This window comes from Carcharhinus amblyrhynchos, chromosome 10 (assembly GCF_965287045.1).
Source record: "Carcharhinus amblyrhynchos chromosome 10, sCarAmb.v2.hapA, whole genome shotgun sequence".
Taxonomy (NCBI): domain Eukaryota; kingdom Metazoa; phylum Chordata; class Chondrichthyes; order Carcharhiniformes; family Carcharhinidae; genus Carcharhinus; species Carcharhinus amblyrhynchos.
Window position 1 is genome coordinate 60,130,235 of NC_137333.1, and position 17,158 is coordinate 60,147,392.

Genomic DNA, 17,158 nt, shown 5'->3' on the forward strand with positions numbered 1-17,158 from the left:
TGTAGTGTAAGTTCTAGTTTAAAACTGCATAGATTGAGCATTTTTACATTACATTCTTAAGATTTCAAATTACACATTTTACTGAATTGACAATGCGCTATCATCAGTTAGTACAAGCAAATTAATTGGTATTTATTGTTTTCATTATTAATAATTGTATTTGACCATGCAGATGGTAAGATATTTGATGCGTATGTCATCTATCCAAGATCTGAGACTGAGGGTTCTCTCGGTAACTCCAGTACAAGCCACTTTGCTCTTCACATTTTGCCACAAATACTTGAAGAAAAATATGGCTACAAACTCTTCATATCTGGCAGAGATGAACTTCCTGGTCAAGGTAAGATGAAGGAACTTAATGCTGAGAATTTTTTCTATTACATATTGAAAGCGATCGTGTCTAGATGATAAAGAGATCATGGTAGATGCTGAACAAAATGTAGTGACTAGTTTCCTCAAAAAAGTCTTAATTTTAAGTTTATTTCTGTGTCACTTGTATATTGGTCCGAAATACAAATGAAAATGAGAAACTTTGATCTAGATCTTACCTTACACTGTAATCAGATGATACTGTTTATAGATTGCATTATGAGATGATAGCAAATGTGCTAGATTACAATGGATAAAGAAGTCCCACAATCAAATTCTCTCCTTAAAAGCTCAAGAAGTGTATCTTTTGGCCCAAAGTCTCTGTGCTTGCAAGTGGTCATGAACCTAACACAGAAAAAATATTAATCTACAGGATGTAACTCTACGCTGGGAATATGTTTAAATTGACCCTGTGGAATAACAGTTAAAGACATTGACAGATAGAACCATCATTGTTGTTGAAATATTCAAACTCTGACTGTAGGGGATTGCACAGTTCTGTGACAGCCTCTTTGATGAATTGTAATATCTACAGGCAGACATTTCCAGATAGATGTGCCTTGCCCTATTTACATATTAATTACATAAGATGGCCTCACTTTGATCAACTAAAATGTAAACAAATCAACTTTTCTACCCTCTCTGTTTGTTCTCTTTCTGTTCAGAGAGACTTAGAAGTAGATATGCAAGGAACTCAGGAAGTTAGCATGCAGGTATAGAAAGAAACTAGCAGAGTTAATGCGAGAGGGTTGGAGTTTAAGAATAAGAAAGTCTTGCTATAGTTGTACAAGGCTTTGGCAAGACTACATCTGGAGCACCATGCGCAGTTTATGTATATCTGAGGAATGCTATATTTACCTTGGAGGTAATACAAGTGTTGTGTGGCATTTTCACTATCATATTGTTATGCGCACATTTTTTTGTACGTTTGATAGTAAGGGGACGGGATGTATTATCCAATCCACTAACGAGATAATTACAGTGAATGCCCTAGCATTTGCCAATGACATAGCTATAGTCAGCACTACCCATAAGGAATGGAGAAAATCTTAAAAATCTTGGAACAATTTTGCTCATTAACAGGTCTTAAAGTCAATATGTCCAAAACAGCAAGGTTCTATATTCAGTCCAAGAATAAAATTTTTTTGTACAATAATGGCGAGCCTTGGAAAATTAAAGAGCCTCCAGTAAACTTTATTGAACCTGGATAGGTAGAAAAGTACTTAGGTGGCAAAATTGACACATGGGTTGGAACCAAGAACAAGGACTGGGAGGTAGAGCTATCCTTATGGATTGACAACTTGAAAGTCAGCCCATTAAGCTGACCCAAAAGTTCGGCATGGTAACAACTTACTTCATTCCACAATTTTACTGCCATTTAATACTAAATGAGATATCCCAAAACAAATTAATTGCCTTAGATAAAATTATTGAAAAAACGGAAAAGGAGATTCTCCATTTACCTAATCATGTTGCAGATGGAGGTTTCTATGCTAAATCAAAACATGGAGGGTTGGCCCTAACCGAAACAGGCAACAGAAATTCCAATAGCCATTTTTTAAAAATACTGCATATTTAGAATTAAAGAAGATCTCGTTGTCCAGGCCTTCTTCCAGTACAATGCTAAATGTGACAGACTTTGAACCGATCTAGCAACTCAAGACTGGGCATCCATGAGATGCTGTGGGCCATTAACAGCAGCAGAATTGTACTCCAGCACAATCTGCAACCTCATAGCCTAGTATTAACTCCCACTCAACCATTACCATCAAGCGAGGGGATCAACCCTGGTTGAATGGAGAGTGCAGGAGGGCATGCCAGGAGCAGCACCAGGCATACCTAAAAATGAGGTGTCAACTTGGTGAATCTACCAGACAGGACTACTTGCATTTCAAATGGCAAAAATAGCAAGTGATAGACAGTGCTAAGCAATCCCACAACCAATGGATCAGATCTAAGCTCTGCAGTCCTTCCACATCCAGTTGAGAATGGTGGTGGACAATTAAACAACTCACTGGAGGAGGAGGCTCCACAAATATCCCCATCCTCACACATTGCACACATCAGTGCAAAAGATAAGGCAGGCGTATTCACAGCCAACTTCAGCCAGAAGTGCTGAGTGCATGATTCATTTCGGCCTCCTCCAGTGGTCCCCAGCATCTCTGATGCTAGTCTCCAGCCAATTCAATTCACTCCTTATGATATCAAGAAGCATTTGGAAGCAATAGATATTGCAAAGGCAATGAGCCCTGATAACATTCTGGCAATAGTACTGAAGATTTGTGCTCCAGAACTTGCCGCTCCCCTAGCCAAGCTCTTCCAGTACAGTTACAACACTGGCATCTACCCAACAATGTGGAAAATTGCCCAGATTTATCCTGTAAAGGAAAAGCAGAACAAATCCAACCTGGCCAATTACTGCCCAATCAGTCTACTCTCGATCATCAGTAAAGTGATGGAAGGGATCATCAACAGTGTTATCAAGCAGCACCTGCTCAGCAATAACCTGCTCAGTGACGCCCAGTTTGGGTTTAGCCAGGGTCACTCAGCTCCTGGCCTCATTACAGCCTTCATTCAAACATAGACAAAAGAGCTGAATTCCAATGGTGAGATGAGAGTGACAGCCCTTTACATCAAGGCTGCATTCAACTGAGTGTGGCATCAAGAAGTCCTCACGAAACTGGAATCAGTGGGTGTCAGGTGGCAAACTCTCTGCTAATTGGATTCATGATGTGGATGTGCCGGCGTTGGACTGGGGTAAACACGGTAAAAAGTCTGACAACACCAGGTTTTAGTCCAACCGATTTATTTGATAGTAAATGCACAAGCTTTCGGGTTAGTCCCTTCGTCAGGTGAATGGAGAGTTCTGGCCTCAGACAGAGCATATAAAGCACAGACAGTTTACAGATTACTGATTAGAATGTGAATCTTTACACCTAACCTGCTGTTCAAGTCTTGAAGTGGCCGACAATGTGAGTGGAAGGAGCACTGATCACAGTTTAAAGAGATGTGTATTGTCTCCAGACAGCACAGTGAGTGAGGTTTTGCAAACCCAGGCAAGTGTTGGGGGTTACAGATAGTGCGACATGAACCCAAGATCCTTGTTGAGACCGTCCTCATGTGTGTGGAACTTGGCTATCAGTCTCTGCTCAGCGACTCTGCGCTGTCGTGTGTCGTGAAGGCCGCCTTGGAGAATGCTTACCCGAAGGTCAGAGGCTGAATGCCCGTGACCACTGAAGTGTTCACCAACAGGAAGGGAACAGTCTTGCCTGGTGATTGTCGAGCGATGTTCATTCATCCGTTGTCGTAGCGTCTGCATTGTCTCCCCAATGTACCATGCTTCGGGACATCCTTTCTTGCAACGTATCAGGTAGACAATGTTGGCCGAATTGCAAGAGTATTTACCGTGTACCTGGTGGATGGTATTCTCACGTGTGATGATGGTATCCATGTCGATGATCCGGCATGTCTTGCAGAGGTTGCTGTGGCAAGGTTGTGTGGTGTTGTGGTCACTGTTCTCCTGAAGACTGGGTAGTTTGCCAACTCGGCCAACATTGTCTACCTGATATGTTGCAAGAAAGGATGTCCCGAAGCATGGTACACTGGGGAGACAATGCAGACGCTATGACAATGGATGAATGAACATCGCTCGACAATCACCAGGCAAGGCTGTTCCCTTCCTGTTGGCGAACACTTCAGTGGTCACGGGCATTCAGCCTCTGACCTTCGGGTAAGCATTCTCCAAGGCGGCCTTCACGACACACGACAGCGCAGAGTCGCTGAGCAGAGACTGATAGCCAAGTTCCACACACATGAGGACGGTCTCAACAAGGATCTTGGGTTCAAGTCGCACCATCTGTAACCCCCAACACTTGCCTGGGTTTGCAAAACCTCACTCACTGTGCTGTCTGGAGACAATACACATCTCTTTAACCTGTGATCAGTGCTCCTTCCACTCACAATGTCGGACACTTCAAGACTTGAACAGCAGGTTAAGTGTAAAGATTCACATTCTAATCAGTAATCTGTAAACTGTCTGTGCTTTATATGCTCTGTCTGAGGCCAGAACTCTCCATTCACCTGACGAAGGGACTAACCCGAAAGCTTGTGCGTTTACTATCAAATAAATCGGTTGGACTAAAACCTGGCGTTGTCAGACTTTTTACCGAATTGGATTCATACCAGGTACATTGGAAGATGGTTGTGGTTGTGGAAGATCAGTCATCTCAGCTCCAGGGCATCTCTGCAAAAGTCTCTCAGGATAGTCTCTTGGGCCCAACAATCTTCAGCTGCTTCATCAATGACCTTCCCTCATAACATCAGGAGCAGGGATGTTCACCGATGATTGCGCAATGTTCAGCACCATTCACGACTCCTCAGATGCTGAAGCAGTCCATATATGAATGCAACAAGATCTGGATAGTATCCAGGCTTGGGCAGGCAAGTAGCAAGTAACACTCATGCCACACAAATGCCAGGCAATGACCATCATCAATAAGAGATGCTCCAACCACCGCCTCTTGACTTTCAGTGGTGTTACCATCACTGAACCCCCCACTGTCAACATCCTTGGGATTACCATTGACCAGAAACTCAACTGGACTCACCACATAAACACAATGGCTACAAGAGGAGGTCAGAGGCTAGGAATACTGTGGCGAGTAACTCACCTCCTGACTCCCCAAAGCCTATCCACCATCTCCAAGGCACGAGTCAGGAATGCGATGGAATACTCCCCACTTGCCTGGATGGGTGCAGCTCCAACAACACTAAAGAAGCTTCACACCTTCCAGGACAAAGCAGCCCACTTGATTGGCACCACATCTACAGAACAATCAATCCCTCCACCACCGACACTCAGTAGCAGCAGCAGTGTGTACTACCTACAAGATGCAACAATTTATCATGTATCCTTAGAATGCACCTTCCAAACCCTCAACCACTTCGATCTAGAAGGACAAGGGCAGTAGATAAATGGGAACACCACCAACTGCAAGTTCCTCTCCAAGCCACTCACCATCATGGCTTGAAAATATATCACTGTTCCTTCACAGTTGCTGTGTCAAACTCTTGGAATTCCCTCCCTTTTGGCATTTTGAGTCTACCCACAGAACATGGACTGCAACGATTCAAGAAGCTTACCACCGTCTTCTTAAGGGCTTCTCAAGGGAATGAATATTAAAAAAAATTCCAAATGTTCACTAAATTGGTTCCCAGGATGAGAAGGTTGTCCTATGATCTGAGATTGAGTAAATTAGGTTTATATTCTCTGGAGTTTAGAAGAATGAGATGTGATCTCATTGAAACATATAAGATTCTGAAGGGTTTTGACATGGTAAACACCAAGAAGTTGTTTCATTCCCCTGGATGGGGAATCTAGAACACAGCGACACAGTCTCAGAATCAGGGGTCAATTGCTGAGGACTGAGAAGAGGTAAGGAGAAATTTCCTCATTCAGAGGTTTGTAAATCTCTGGGTGTCTATGTTGGCAAAAATACCCCAATAAGACTCCTCTCATCCTTCGACATTTAACCCTATCACCATGTTGTCTTATTACTTGCTACCTTTTTATCCATTCTGTATTCCCATTTAATACATTTATGCCATTTGCCTCAACTACATCTTGTGGTAGTGCATTTCTCAGTCTTACCACTCTCTAAATAAAGACCTCTCTCCTGGATGTCTATCTGATATTTAAAGTCTCTAATTTTTGACACCCCAACATTGGATGTGGTAGCTGTGATTTGTGGTGTGGCCACACTGTCCAGTTCAAGATGGAGAAGACACGAAATTCATCTATCCATCTCCCCTGAATGATGATGGTGCAAGGTTCTGTACTTCCAAGGCTGCTCTCTCCTTCTCAGGTCTGTCAGCCAGCTCTAGACACAGTCGGGGGCATTGGTAGTGTTGATGCAGAACACTAATCCTGCACCTTCTTAAAGGCAGACTACCTTTTAAAGGACAAAATTTTGCTGCAGTGAAAGTATTTGCAGACACGGGTCCAGATTAATGGATGCAGTCTCGGAGAGATTAGTGTTCCAGGTGAACTAGAGGAGATATCCATCATCCCATATGGTGAAAGAAGACTCTATCGGACCACCCTCGGGATATTCCCCTTCACCCTCACACACTTGGTAAATCTGCCATCTTCATATTCATCTCTCAGTGCCTCCACATTAATTTAGCTATTTTGCTATGACAGGTACCTTACCCAAGCACAATGAAACACAATCAATATAATTCTCCTCTGTCTCTTGTAGGCCAAGATAGCATACAATAGAAAGGAGTGGAGCAGAGCCACCTGGGGCCTAGGAGGACACATCTCCTGAGGCCTACAGAACATCATGGGGCTGGCTGTGTTGGGGACTGCAGCATCTGACATCACTGGGGACATTAATGATGATAACATCTTTCTGTCTTAACTCCCCTTATCAACCCCAGCACACACTCATGGTGATATTTTGGCCTTCTTGCTTTCCATTCCAGCCCCTCTTTCTGACAACTAATCTTTTGATTTCTTCTTTTGGCCACCTAACAGTTTCCATCTTCCCAGACAGGGGAAAGAGAGAAATGGCAGAGCACTAATGAAGAGACTCTGACCTTGATCTAATAATCATAGCTACCAGCTCAGATACTTGCACTGCACTTACCTTAGAGTTGGGATCAATGTTGAACAATTGCAGTAATGAGTCACTGCAGCCAGGTTTAGTGAACCAGGATGATTCATTAACCAGCCCACTGGAGAGCGAGGTGATGGTAAGTACCAATGCTGAAGACTCAGATAAGGACATTAATGTAGCAGCATATAGGGGAGAGCTGCTAGGAACATCCAGGCAGTCATAGGCCAGAGGGGCCAGGCAGTCACTTGTCACTGTCAATGAGAATGGAGGTGTCAGACTCAAATTGGCAAAGGGCATGCTACGAAGTTTGCCCTCTCCATTGCTACTGCTCCATCTCCCTATTGTCCTGCAGACCTAGGGGTACTTGGCACTGCCACCTTCCATACCTGCTGCAGACTTTGTATGAACTGGTTACTACTCTGCTACCCCATGAGAATATGACAACACTCTCTAGAAAATACAGGAATTCATCAAAACATCTTTAAAAATATTCTAGGGTACATTGCAATGGAAAATATTCTAAAAAATAACTTGACTGGAATCTGAAATTTGGATTTGTAGCATCACTGAAAGTAAGAATTCAGAAGCCAATTGCCTCCCTGGGGGTGCATACTGTGCCATCAGCTACTTCTGTCCTGGGACCCTAATGAACCATCTTGAGAAAGGTGCTCGTGTAAACATCCCCTGCAAGGAACAGAAACATCTGAAGTGGTGCTATCATGAAGTCGCATAGCCCTGGTGACTAACATGAAACCAAATTTCCAAATTTGGACCATGCAGTCCATTCAATGAATTTGTGTGTCACTCAAGAAAGGTCAAACAATCAGCTGAAAGAGGGACCAAGCACCACTGTTACTTAAAGGTCCAGGGCCCCAACTTTCAGATAACGTAACTTTGACAAACTTCTGTTATTGCACCAAGTTACAGCTGACTCCGGAATGTGTGAGAACTATCTCCTCCATTGGGTTCAGGATGTACAGGCATCTTTTCCCCTTCCGGTCTGTTCTCTTCTATTCTGTGTCACATTGTCCTTCAAGTATGAAGGAAGAATGCCAGTAATTGTGTTTCACTGCATGGGTGATATACCTGCAATTGCTGAGTAGCTACAGGTATGTGGAGGTAGTGAACAGCAGGTGTGAAGCTGGCAACATTGGTAGGCATGTGAAAGTGAGGTGGAGTTTCAGGTTGAGTCTTGAGTGTATTAAATGAGCTATTGGACAATGTTACATTGCACAACATCAGAGGTGGAAAGTTGGCTTGGTGATGTCATATGCAGAGGCATTCATGACTTTGATCACTTATGTGAAGCTACTGGACCTCCTCTGGTATTCCTGCAAGGTCCTTGGTTCCAGACTTTGATAATTGCCCTCCTAGTCATCTGCTCTTTAATCTCTTCAGAACAGGGTGGCTCTTGAGCATCAACGTTCCCCACCCTTTACAGAACCAAGGCATCTCTGTTTCTGTTCACTTTTATCACTAAACCCTTCCACACTGCGCCTGTGAACTGGCAGCTTCCTTTCTGCCTTCATGTTCCATTTTCCTTGTTCCAAATTGCAACAATAATATTCAGCAAAACCCTTCTGTATTTAAGTGTAGCTTCCTTTAAGGGAGACAGCCTTTAAGAACAGAAGGTGAGTGCATCATGTGAGATGAGCAAAACTACTTGGTTTCCTGCTGAGTACAGAGGCTCAGCCAAATGCACCATGTGTTATATGCATACAATGTCCCGATAAATGTTAGCAATGTCCTGTGCCTGGAGCATGCCTTTCAAAAATGTGCCTTATGTTTGTTTGCATTTTTGTCCTTTAAGCTTGTCTTTTGGTGTAATCATTGGTTCACTCTGATAAATTAAAATTGTGTGAAATAAATCTTTCCTCTTGGTGATTACAGTAATGGAAATGAGATGGCAGCACCATCCTGCTTTTGCTAAATTTGATGTAATGGCACTAAAATAAATATTAGGCCTTTGAGTAGCTAAAGCCTATTTTAAGTGAGTGCTTGGAAGTTAACACACCTGTCGTGGGGATTGCCAATTACACCCGGATACTGGCCTCCTTCTTAACTTTGCATCCAAATTTCTTCCCCAATAGTTTTTGCTTGCCTCTCCATAACAAAGAACAAAGAACAAAGAACAAAAACAGCCTGGGAAACAGGCCCTTCGGCCCAATGAGCCCGCGCCGCCATTTTAACATTACCAGTCCCCCCCTCCACCCATGACCCTTATCTATTGTTTTATGGCAATCCACATTGAAGGAAACTAATTTAGGGACAATTTATTACTTCCAATCAGCCTAATAGCACATCTTTGGGGTGTGGGAGGAAACCGGAGCACCCGGAGAAAACCCAAGCAAGCATGGGGAGAATGCGCAAACTCCCACAGACACTGGCCCAAATCCATGTGTCTGCACAGCAAACAGTGATAGTCACTGAGCTGTCGTGTTGCCCAGCATCTGGTCCAGTTTAAGCATACACTAATGACATGAAGCACTAGGCCACTCTTGAACATTCAAGAACAGCCCTTGTACGACCCATCGCGTGTATGCCCCTCGTTGGACAACAAGGCGGACCGACTTAAAACCTGTGAATTAAAAGAGAAAAACATTAGTATCATTCCACATCCTTTTACATTACCAGGGACGTCCCAATGCTAATGAACCTTGTTTAAAACAATCTCCTATATCCACCCATCTCCAACCCACTCATGTGCCTGTCTAAGTTACTCTTAAACAACTCCAGTGTGCCTGCCTCCACCACCTTACTTGGCAGAGCATTCCAAGCCCTCACTACCCTCTGTGTGAAAAATCTCCCTCTAATATCTGTGTTATACCTCTCCCCACCTCACCTTAAGCCCATGGCCCCTCGTGCTGTGTGTCTCTACCATAGGAAATAGCTTACCTCTGTTTACTCTATCCATACCCTTCATAATCTTATATTAGATTCCCCCTCAGTCGCCGTCTTTCAAGGGAAAACAGCCCCAGTTTGCTCAATCTTTCCTCATTACCCAGTCCTTCCATACCAGGCAACATCCTGGTAAACCTCCTCTGCACTCTCTCCAGAGTCTCCATGTCCTTCTAGTAGTAAGGTGACCAGAACTGGTCGCAGTACTCTAAATGTGGCCTAACCAACGTTCTATACAACTGCAACATTAGACTCCAGCTCTTATATTCTATACCCCTTCCTATAAAGGCTAACATACCATAGGCTTTCTTCACAACCTTCTCCACTTGTACTGCCACCTTCAAAGACTTGTGCACTTGCACCCCCAGGTCTCGCTGCGATTCTATACTCCTTATGGGCTCATCCTTTATCATATAACTCCCCCCTACATTATTCCGGCCAAAATGCATCACCTCACATTTATCCGGATTAAACTCCATTTGCCATATATCTGCCCAATATACCAGCCTATCAATATCCCATTGTATTGCCAGACACTGCTCCTCACTGCCCGCCAATCCAGCCATCTTGGTGTCATCAGCAAATTTGCTGATCACACCACTTACTCCCTCTTCCAAGTCATTTATATATACTACAAAGAGAAGAGGTCCTAGTACTGAGCCCTGCGGCACACCACTAGTGACAGACCTCCAGCTAGAAAAGGACCCCTCCACTACTACTCTCTGTCTTCTCTTAGCAAGCCAGTTCTCAACCCATCTAGATACCTGGCCTTGTATCCCATGAGCCTTAATCTTTTCTACCAACCTACCATGAGGGATTTTGTCAAACGCCTTACTGAAATCCATATAGACGACATAACCTGACAAGAAGTGCTGCTCACAACAAAATAATCACAGTAAATATTTTGGCTCATTTTTATTTACAGCTGCGGTTGAAGTTATTGAAGAAAACATAAGGAATAGCAGAAGATTGATAATCATTTTGGCTCAAAATCCTTCCATTGTTGACAAGGGATACTCTGGATTTGAACATCAGATTGGATTATTTAAAGCTTTGATTCAGAATGTAGTGAAAGTAATTCTAATTGAATTGGAGAAAGGCAATTACTTGAATGACTTTCCAGAATCAATAAGACATGTCATTCAAAAAAATGGCATTATTAAATGGAAACCAGATAAAAGAAACAAACTGGGGAGAGATTATTCAAAATTTTGGAAACAGGTGAGATATGAAATGCCACTGAGAAGCAAGACTTGAACATATACTGTGTATGACTCACAAAACAAAATTGGAGCTGCATGATACAAAAATACTTGGTAAAGAGCAAAGCTAAATCTATTTTGTACTGCCCTCATTGGCCTAATGGACTTCTGATATGCTGGAAAATTGAAGCTGATGTTTCATAAGATTCCTAAATAAGGTTAAGCTTGAATTTTTCTTACTTTGGAAATTATAGAACATTTTGGTGGTTTTCATTTTTAAAATTGCTTTTTTTAAATACCGTCCTTTTCAGTTGTTTGTCACTCTTGTATATGTTATGGTAAATTTTCTTCTTGTGGACTCCTGGTGAGGAGACATGGTGCCCACCAGAGGCAGACGTTGGACTCTCAAGTACACAGCTAGTTATTTTCCAATCTGATAAAACTAATGGATTATTTACATACAATTCCCAATAAATATTAGCCATGTCCTGTTCCTGGAGCACGTAATTCAAATGTTGCCCTTTATTTAATTGCTTTTTATCCTTTAAGCTTGTTCTCATATCCCAATACATGTGACGATAACAAATCAAATCAAATCATTGTACTTATAGGTTCACTGTAGAGGAATTTTTAGGTTCACTGTAAGATTTTGCTAATTCTATGATCTTTTTCAATCTGTAACATCTTTGGATTTTTGAATTTCTGTGATCGAGAATGTCAGTCAAGACATTCTTAGTTGATTATTTATCATAGATAATTAGTTGATGTTGTTTGTCAGAAACAGATATTTAATTGCTTTACGATTTTAAGTTCCTAAGTGTCTTGTTTGGAGCAGCTGCATGCTATTTTAATTGCCCGCAATAAAATTAGGTGTTTTTCTTTAATCAGTTTGAACCCACACATTACTCTAATTGATCTGTATCAGAAGCACACCTTTATTTTCTGATATTATGAATCAAAATTTTTGCTATTTATGATTTTAGTATTTGTGGACAGTTTTCGTAATTGTTCTGTATCTAGAGGAATTTGTTTGCAGTGGAATGTAAACTCTGAGAGACCCAAGTAAACAGTGGATAAACAATGCATGGCTCTAGTTACAGAGGCCGGGCGACACGAGGTAACTTGCATTTGAAGCCAATGGAAGAGGTGAACTTGGACTATTTCCAAATGAGAGAAGGGGAATAATAAGACTGAAGGAGAAAATGTTGGAAATCATTGGCATAATGTTATGGGGTATGACTCTTCTGAACATAGTTCAACATCACTTCAGAGAGAGAGATGAGAAAGTCATTGCCTGTGTTAACAATGCTCAGGATTCCTAAGATCTTGGGAGATGAGAAACTTCTATGTTTTTATTGCTTTGTGTTAAGTATCTGTAAAATTGAGTTAATAAATTGTGCTTGATTCAACAGAACATTTAGAATGGGAAATTTAGGAAAGGTCCAAAACTCTTCAGTGTGCTGCATCTCTACCTTATTTGTTCAGTAACTAATTTATTCCTTTTTACTTTATTGTGGGAAGAATAGTACCAAAAATCTATTTGTCAGATCAACTATTACTTCTATGCCCATCACTTTACCCACTGATACTTATGATGCTTCTTTATGCAAGTTATACATAGAAATGCAGGTAAAATATGTAAGTGAAGTGTTTTCAGTTACTGTGGAAGATCAACTCATTTTAGATGCACCGACACACTATAAGTAATGTATATTCATATGTCTTTCACAACCGCGGAGCATTATTGCCATTTAGGAAATAGAGATCAGAAATTTCTGGCCTTTCCCACCAGTGGGGATCACTATCAGCAGTCCTGCAGATGGTGACCTTCCCTTGCAGAGGATCTCATCGTGATACAGCCAGTGATCAAAGTGAAGCAGTCTTCACATCGGTGGGAGTGGAGGAACCTGATGGTGGCTAATGATGAGCCCATCACTGCCAGAAAGCACAGTGCGAGGAGTGGGCAGGGTAATCCTGCCCAGAATGTGTACTGTTATTACAACGAACATTTCAGCTGAAGGATGCCTTCATTACTGTAAAGAAAGAAAAGAAGAAATACCCAGAAATTTTGTGGTCAAACCACTTACGTCTTCCACCAAAGGTGTGAGACATTAAAGCTACATCTGCTATCCGTTCCTGAGAATACAGGAAGTATCAGTGAATTCATAGAACTGATAATTGGGCAATATTGCTTCCAGGAACTCTCACAAATTTTTTGCCTATCTTGCGTTTAGAAAATTGATAACATGCCAATATGCTATCTCTGGAAACATAGGGATTCTTGCCAAGACACAAGTAAGATCAAAGACACTGGTAAAGTTGGAGGTGGGAGCATGGAAAATACAGAGACCAAGAATGATGTCTGCTTGTAAAGCACAAGAATTGCTATAATGTAAGGTTTGTTTTCCTATTTTCAATACAACAACATAACTAATATTTGGATTTACTGTGGCCCTTGGTATTGGTTAGAAGTAAAATGTAGAGGCATTTTTTAACTCTCTTTTTCAAGTTAACTTTGGGGATACGTGCAATAAAGTACAATTGGATGAATATATTCCTTCTTCACTGTACCAGGGCATTGGCTGCTTTTTTGAACATTTCTAAGGCCTACCTTAATGCAACTCACCTGGTAGGAATGGATTGGGAGGGCTATAATGGTGTCTTGAGGCTCCCACCCATTTTCATTCACCAGCTACCCGTGATGGATCAAACAACTTTCTGCCCCAGGTAAGCAGCTCCCCAACTATTTAGTAGCTTATATTGTCACCTTGCCCCCACTGGAGTCACCAACACAATCTCGTAGGAATTGTGCCTGAGTCTTCTTGGATCAATACAAGAGAGGGCTCTGAGCATCAGCTCACTGGGACTAAGATTCCAGCTGAGCTTCCAGCTCTCAGGGCATTACTTCTACACATTTTATGCCTTACAATTCTTTTGTCAGCTTTTTCTGCTTATTATCAGTGCCAGCCTTGCTTCTTTGTTTTGGAAACAGCAAATCTTGGAGAAAAAGGTGGAGCATCAAGCCTCAAGCAACACCATCATAGCAAGGTGGAGAGTGTGCTTGGGGCTACAACTAGTAGTCATGATGTGGATATGCTGGCGTTGGACTGGGGTAAACACAGTAAAAAGTCTGACAACACCAGGTTTAAGTCCAACCGATTTATTCTATAGTAAACTCACTAGCTTTCGAGGTTACCCCCTTCGTCAGGTGAATGTCTGAGGCCAGAACTCTCCATTCACCTGACGAAGGGGCAAACCCCAAAAGCTAGTGAGTTTACTATCAAATAAATCGGTTGGACTTAAACCTGGTGTTGTCAGACTTCTTGCTATAACTAGTACACAGAGGTCTAATCAAGAAACAGTGTGGACCCAGTGGCTTTCTCAGTATTTCCTCTTTTAAAGTGCTGCATGTATTGATTCACCTTTGGTCCAGTTTTATGCCTGTAGCTAAATGCCTGACCCACATTAGTCATGACTGCAAACCTGGTGTTGTAGTGTGAAACTGCGTGGGGAAAGGAAATGGAATAGATAAAGAGATGAGACCCAAATCTTCCACAGCTGGTGATACTGAGCACATTTATGTTGACTACAAAGCCAGTTGCAACTGTCCTTTTTCACGTCCTTGCTACTGCACAAATATCCACGTGGAGCAATGGCAAAATGGAACAATGGAGATGATATGTCCCCAGTAGCAGTGTGATCCTTAAAGGTCAAATTCTTGGGGGGGGGTCACAAGACCCATTCAGCCATCGGGCGAGAGCACACAGACCTTGGAGCTGAGAGCAGGTTTTTCTTGCCAGCCAGGAGTCTGGAGTCATGGAGTATGGTAGCCTTTGTATCACTCTCTGTATTTACCATAATAAATTGTTCATTTGTTAATCTATTTGGTAATCACCCATCTTTGCAAGATACCAACACCCTAAAGGGGGGAGTTTGGGAGGTAGTCAGGTTGGAAGGATGGGTAGTTGGCAGTCAGCTAGGTGGTTGTCATTGGGACAGAGTGGGGTGGATAATTGGATAAGGGAGTGGGTATTCAGGTCAAGGGAATGGGTAGTTGAGTTGGGAGAGGATAGGGTACCAGGTCAAGGGAATGGGTAGTTGAGTTGGGAGAGGATAGGGTACCAGGTCAAGGGAATGGGTAGTTGAGTTGGGAGAGGATAGGGTACCAGGTCAAGGGAATGGGTAGTTGAGTTGGGGGAGATAGGGTGCCAGGTCAAGGGAATGGGAAGTTGAGTTGGGGGAATAGGGCACCAGGTTAGGGGGTTGGATAGTTGAATTGGGGGTGGGTAGTTGAGTTGGGTGGATTGTTGGGTTGAGCAGGGATGGTTTGCTGGGTCAGTGGAGTGTGAGTAGTTGGGTCTGGAGGGGGTGGACAGTTGGATTCAGGGGAATGGAATGTGGTCAGCTGAATAGGTAGTCATAATTTGGAAGTGTGGGAGGATTGATCAGGTGGGTTACACTGTTAATCAGAGTTACTTTAGAAATTAATGCTGGGGAAGTATCTAATTAACTATCATCTAACCCAAGCCTCCAACTTTGAGGTCAGTGTTGGAGACATTCTTATTATTTCCTAAGCAACGCAAATCAGCCAATCAGAAATTTTTTTGTATCGGTCTTCACGGAGGAGGACGTGAATAATTTGCCGGGTGTTAGCGATGGAAAGATGGTAGGAGTGGAGGGCCTGAATGACATTATTGTTACTAGACAGGCAGTGCTCAAAAGACTGGAGGGACTGATGGTGGACAAGTCCCCAGGACCGGATGGAATGCATCCAAGGGTTCTGAAAGAAATGGCGGAGGTGATAGTGGATGCCTTGGTGATTATTTTCCAAACGTCGCTGGATTCTGGGGAAGTGCCGGAAGATTGGAAAACGGCTAATATTATGCCATTGTTTAAGAAGGGTGGAAGGCAAAAGGCAGGGAATTATAGGCTGGTTAGTTTAACGTCTGTTGTAGGTAAAATGTTAGAATCCATGATCAAGGAGAAAATAGCGAGGCATCTTGAGGAGAATTGTTTAATAGAGCAGACGCAGCACAGTTTCATTAAGGGGAAGTCGTGTCTGACGAATTTATTGGAGTTCTATGAGGATGTGTCTAGGGCGGTGGATAGAGGAGAGCCGGTGGATGTGGTGTTTCTTGATTTTCAGAAGGCGTTTGATAAGGTGCCGTACAAGAGGTTATTACAGAAGGTCAGGGGGCATGGAGTTGGGGGTAGGGTGTTAGCGTGGATAGGGGATTGGCTGTCAAATAGGAGGCAGAGAGTGGGGGTCAATGGCTGCTATTCGGATTGGCGGTTGGTGACTAGTGGAGTGCCCCAGGGGTCGGTGCTGGGGCCTCAGCTATTTACCATTTATATAGATGATCTGGAGGAGGGAACCGAATGTATGATGTCGAAATTTGCTGATGACACCAAGATTGGTGGAACGGCAAATTGTGCGGAGGGTGTGGAAAGTCTGCAGAGGGATCTAGATAGGCTGGGCGAATGGGCCAGGAACTGGCAAATGGAATTTAATGTTGGCAAGTGTGAAGTTGTCCACTTTGGTAGGAATAATGGTAGGAAGGACTATTACTTAGGTGGCGAAAAACTGCAGCAGGCAACGGTACAGAGGGACCTCGGGTTCCTTGTGCATGAGTCGCAAAAACCCAGCCTGCAGGTGCAGCAGGTGGTCAGGAAGGCAAATGGGATGCTGGCCTTCATAGCGAGGGGGATTGAATATAAAAGTAGGGAGGTCTTGCTGCAACTGTACAGGGCACTGGTGAGGCCACAGCTGGAGTACAGTGTGTAGTTTTGGTCGCCGCACTTATGCAAGGATATTTTGGCCTTGGAGGGAGTGCAGAGGAGGTTTACTAGGCTGATACCGGAGTTGAGGGGGTTGAAATATGAGGAGAGGCTGAATAAACTAGGCTTGTACTCGTTAGAGTTTAGAAGAATGAGGGGAGATCTCATTGAGATATATAAGATGATGAATGGGCTGGATAGGATAGAGGTGGAGAGGCTCTTCCCGCGCAGTAGGGACATTAGGACTAGAGGGCACAGCCTCAAGATAAAGGGGAGCGGTCTAGAACGGAG

The 17,158-nt window shown here is 43.0% G+C and overlaps 1 protein-coding gene across 1 annotated transcript in view; it reads left to right on the forward strand.

The window, feature by feature from the left end:
• The window catches only part of LOC145348978 (interleukin-1 receptor type 1-like), a 51,493-nt gene extending 40,009 nt beyond the window's left edge, over positions 1 to 11,484 (forward strand). Inside the window, exons 9-10 of the mRNA XM_080197153.1 lie at positions 173 to 340; positions 10,813 to 11,484. Coding sequence (XP_080053279.1) covers positions 173 to 340; positions 10,813 to 11,144 — 500 coding nt within the window. The 3' untranslated portion in view covers positions 11,145 to 11,484. The remainder of the gene's footprint in view (positions 1 to 172; positions 341 to 10,812) is intronic.
• The last annotated feature ends 5,674 nt before the right edge of the window (positions 11,485 to 17,158 follow it).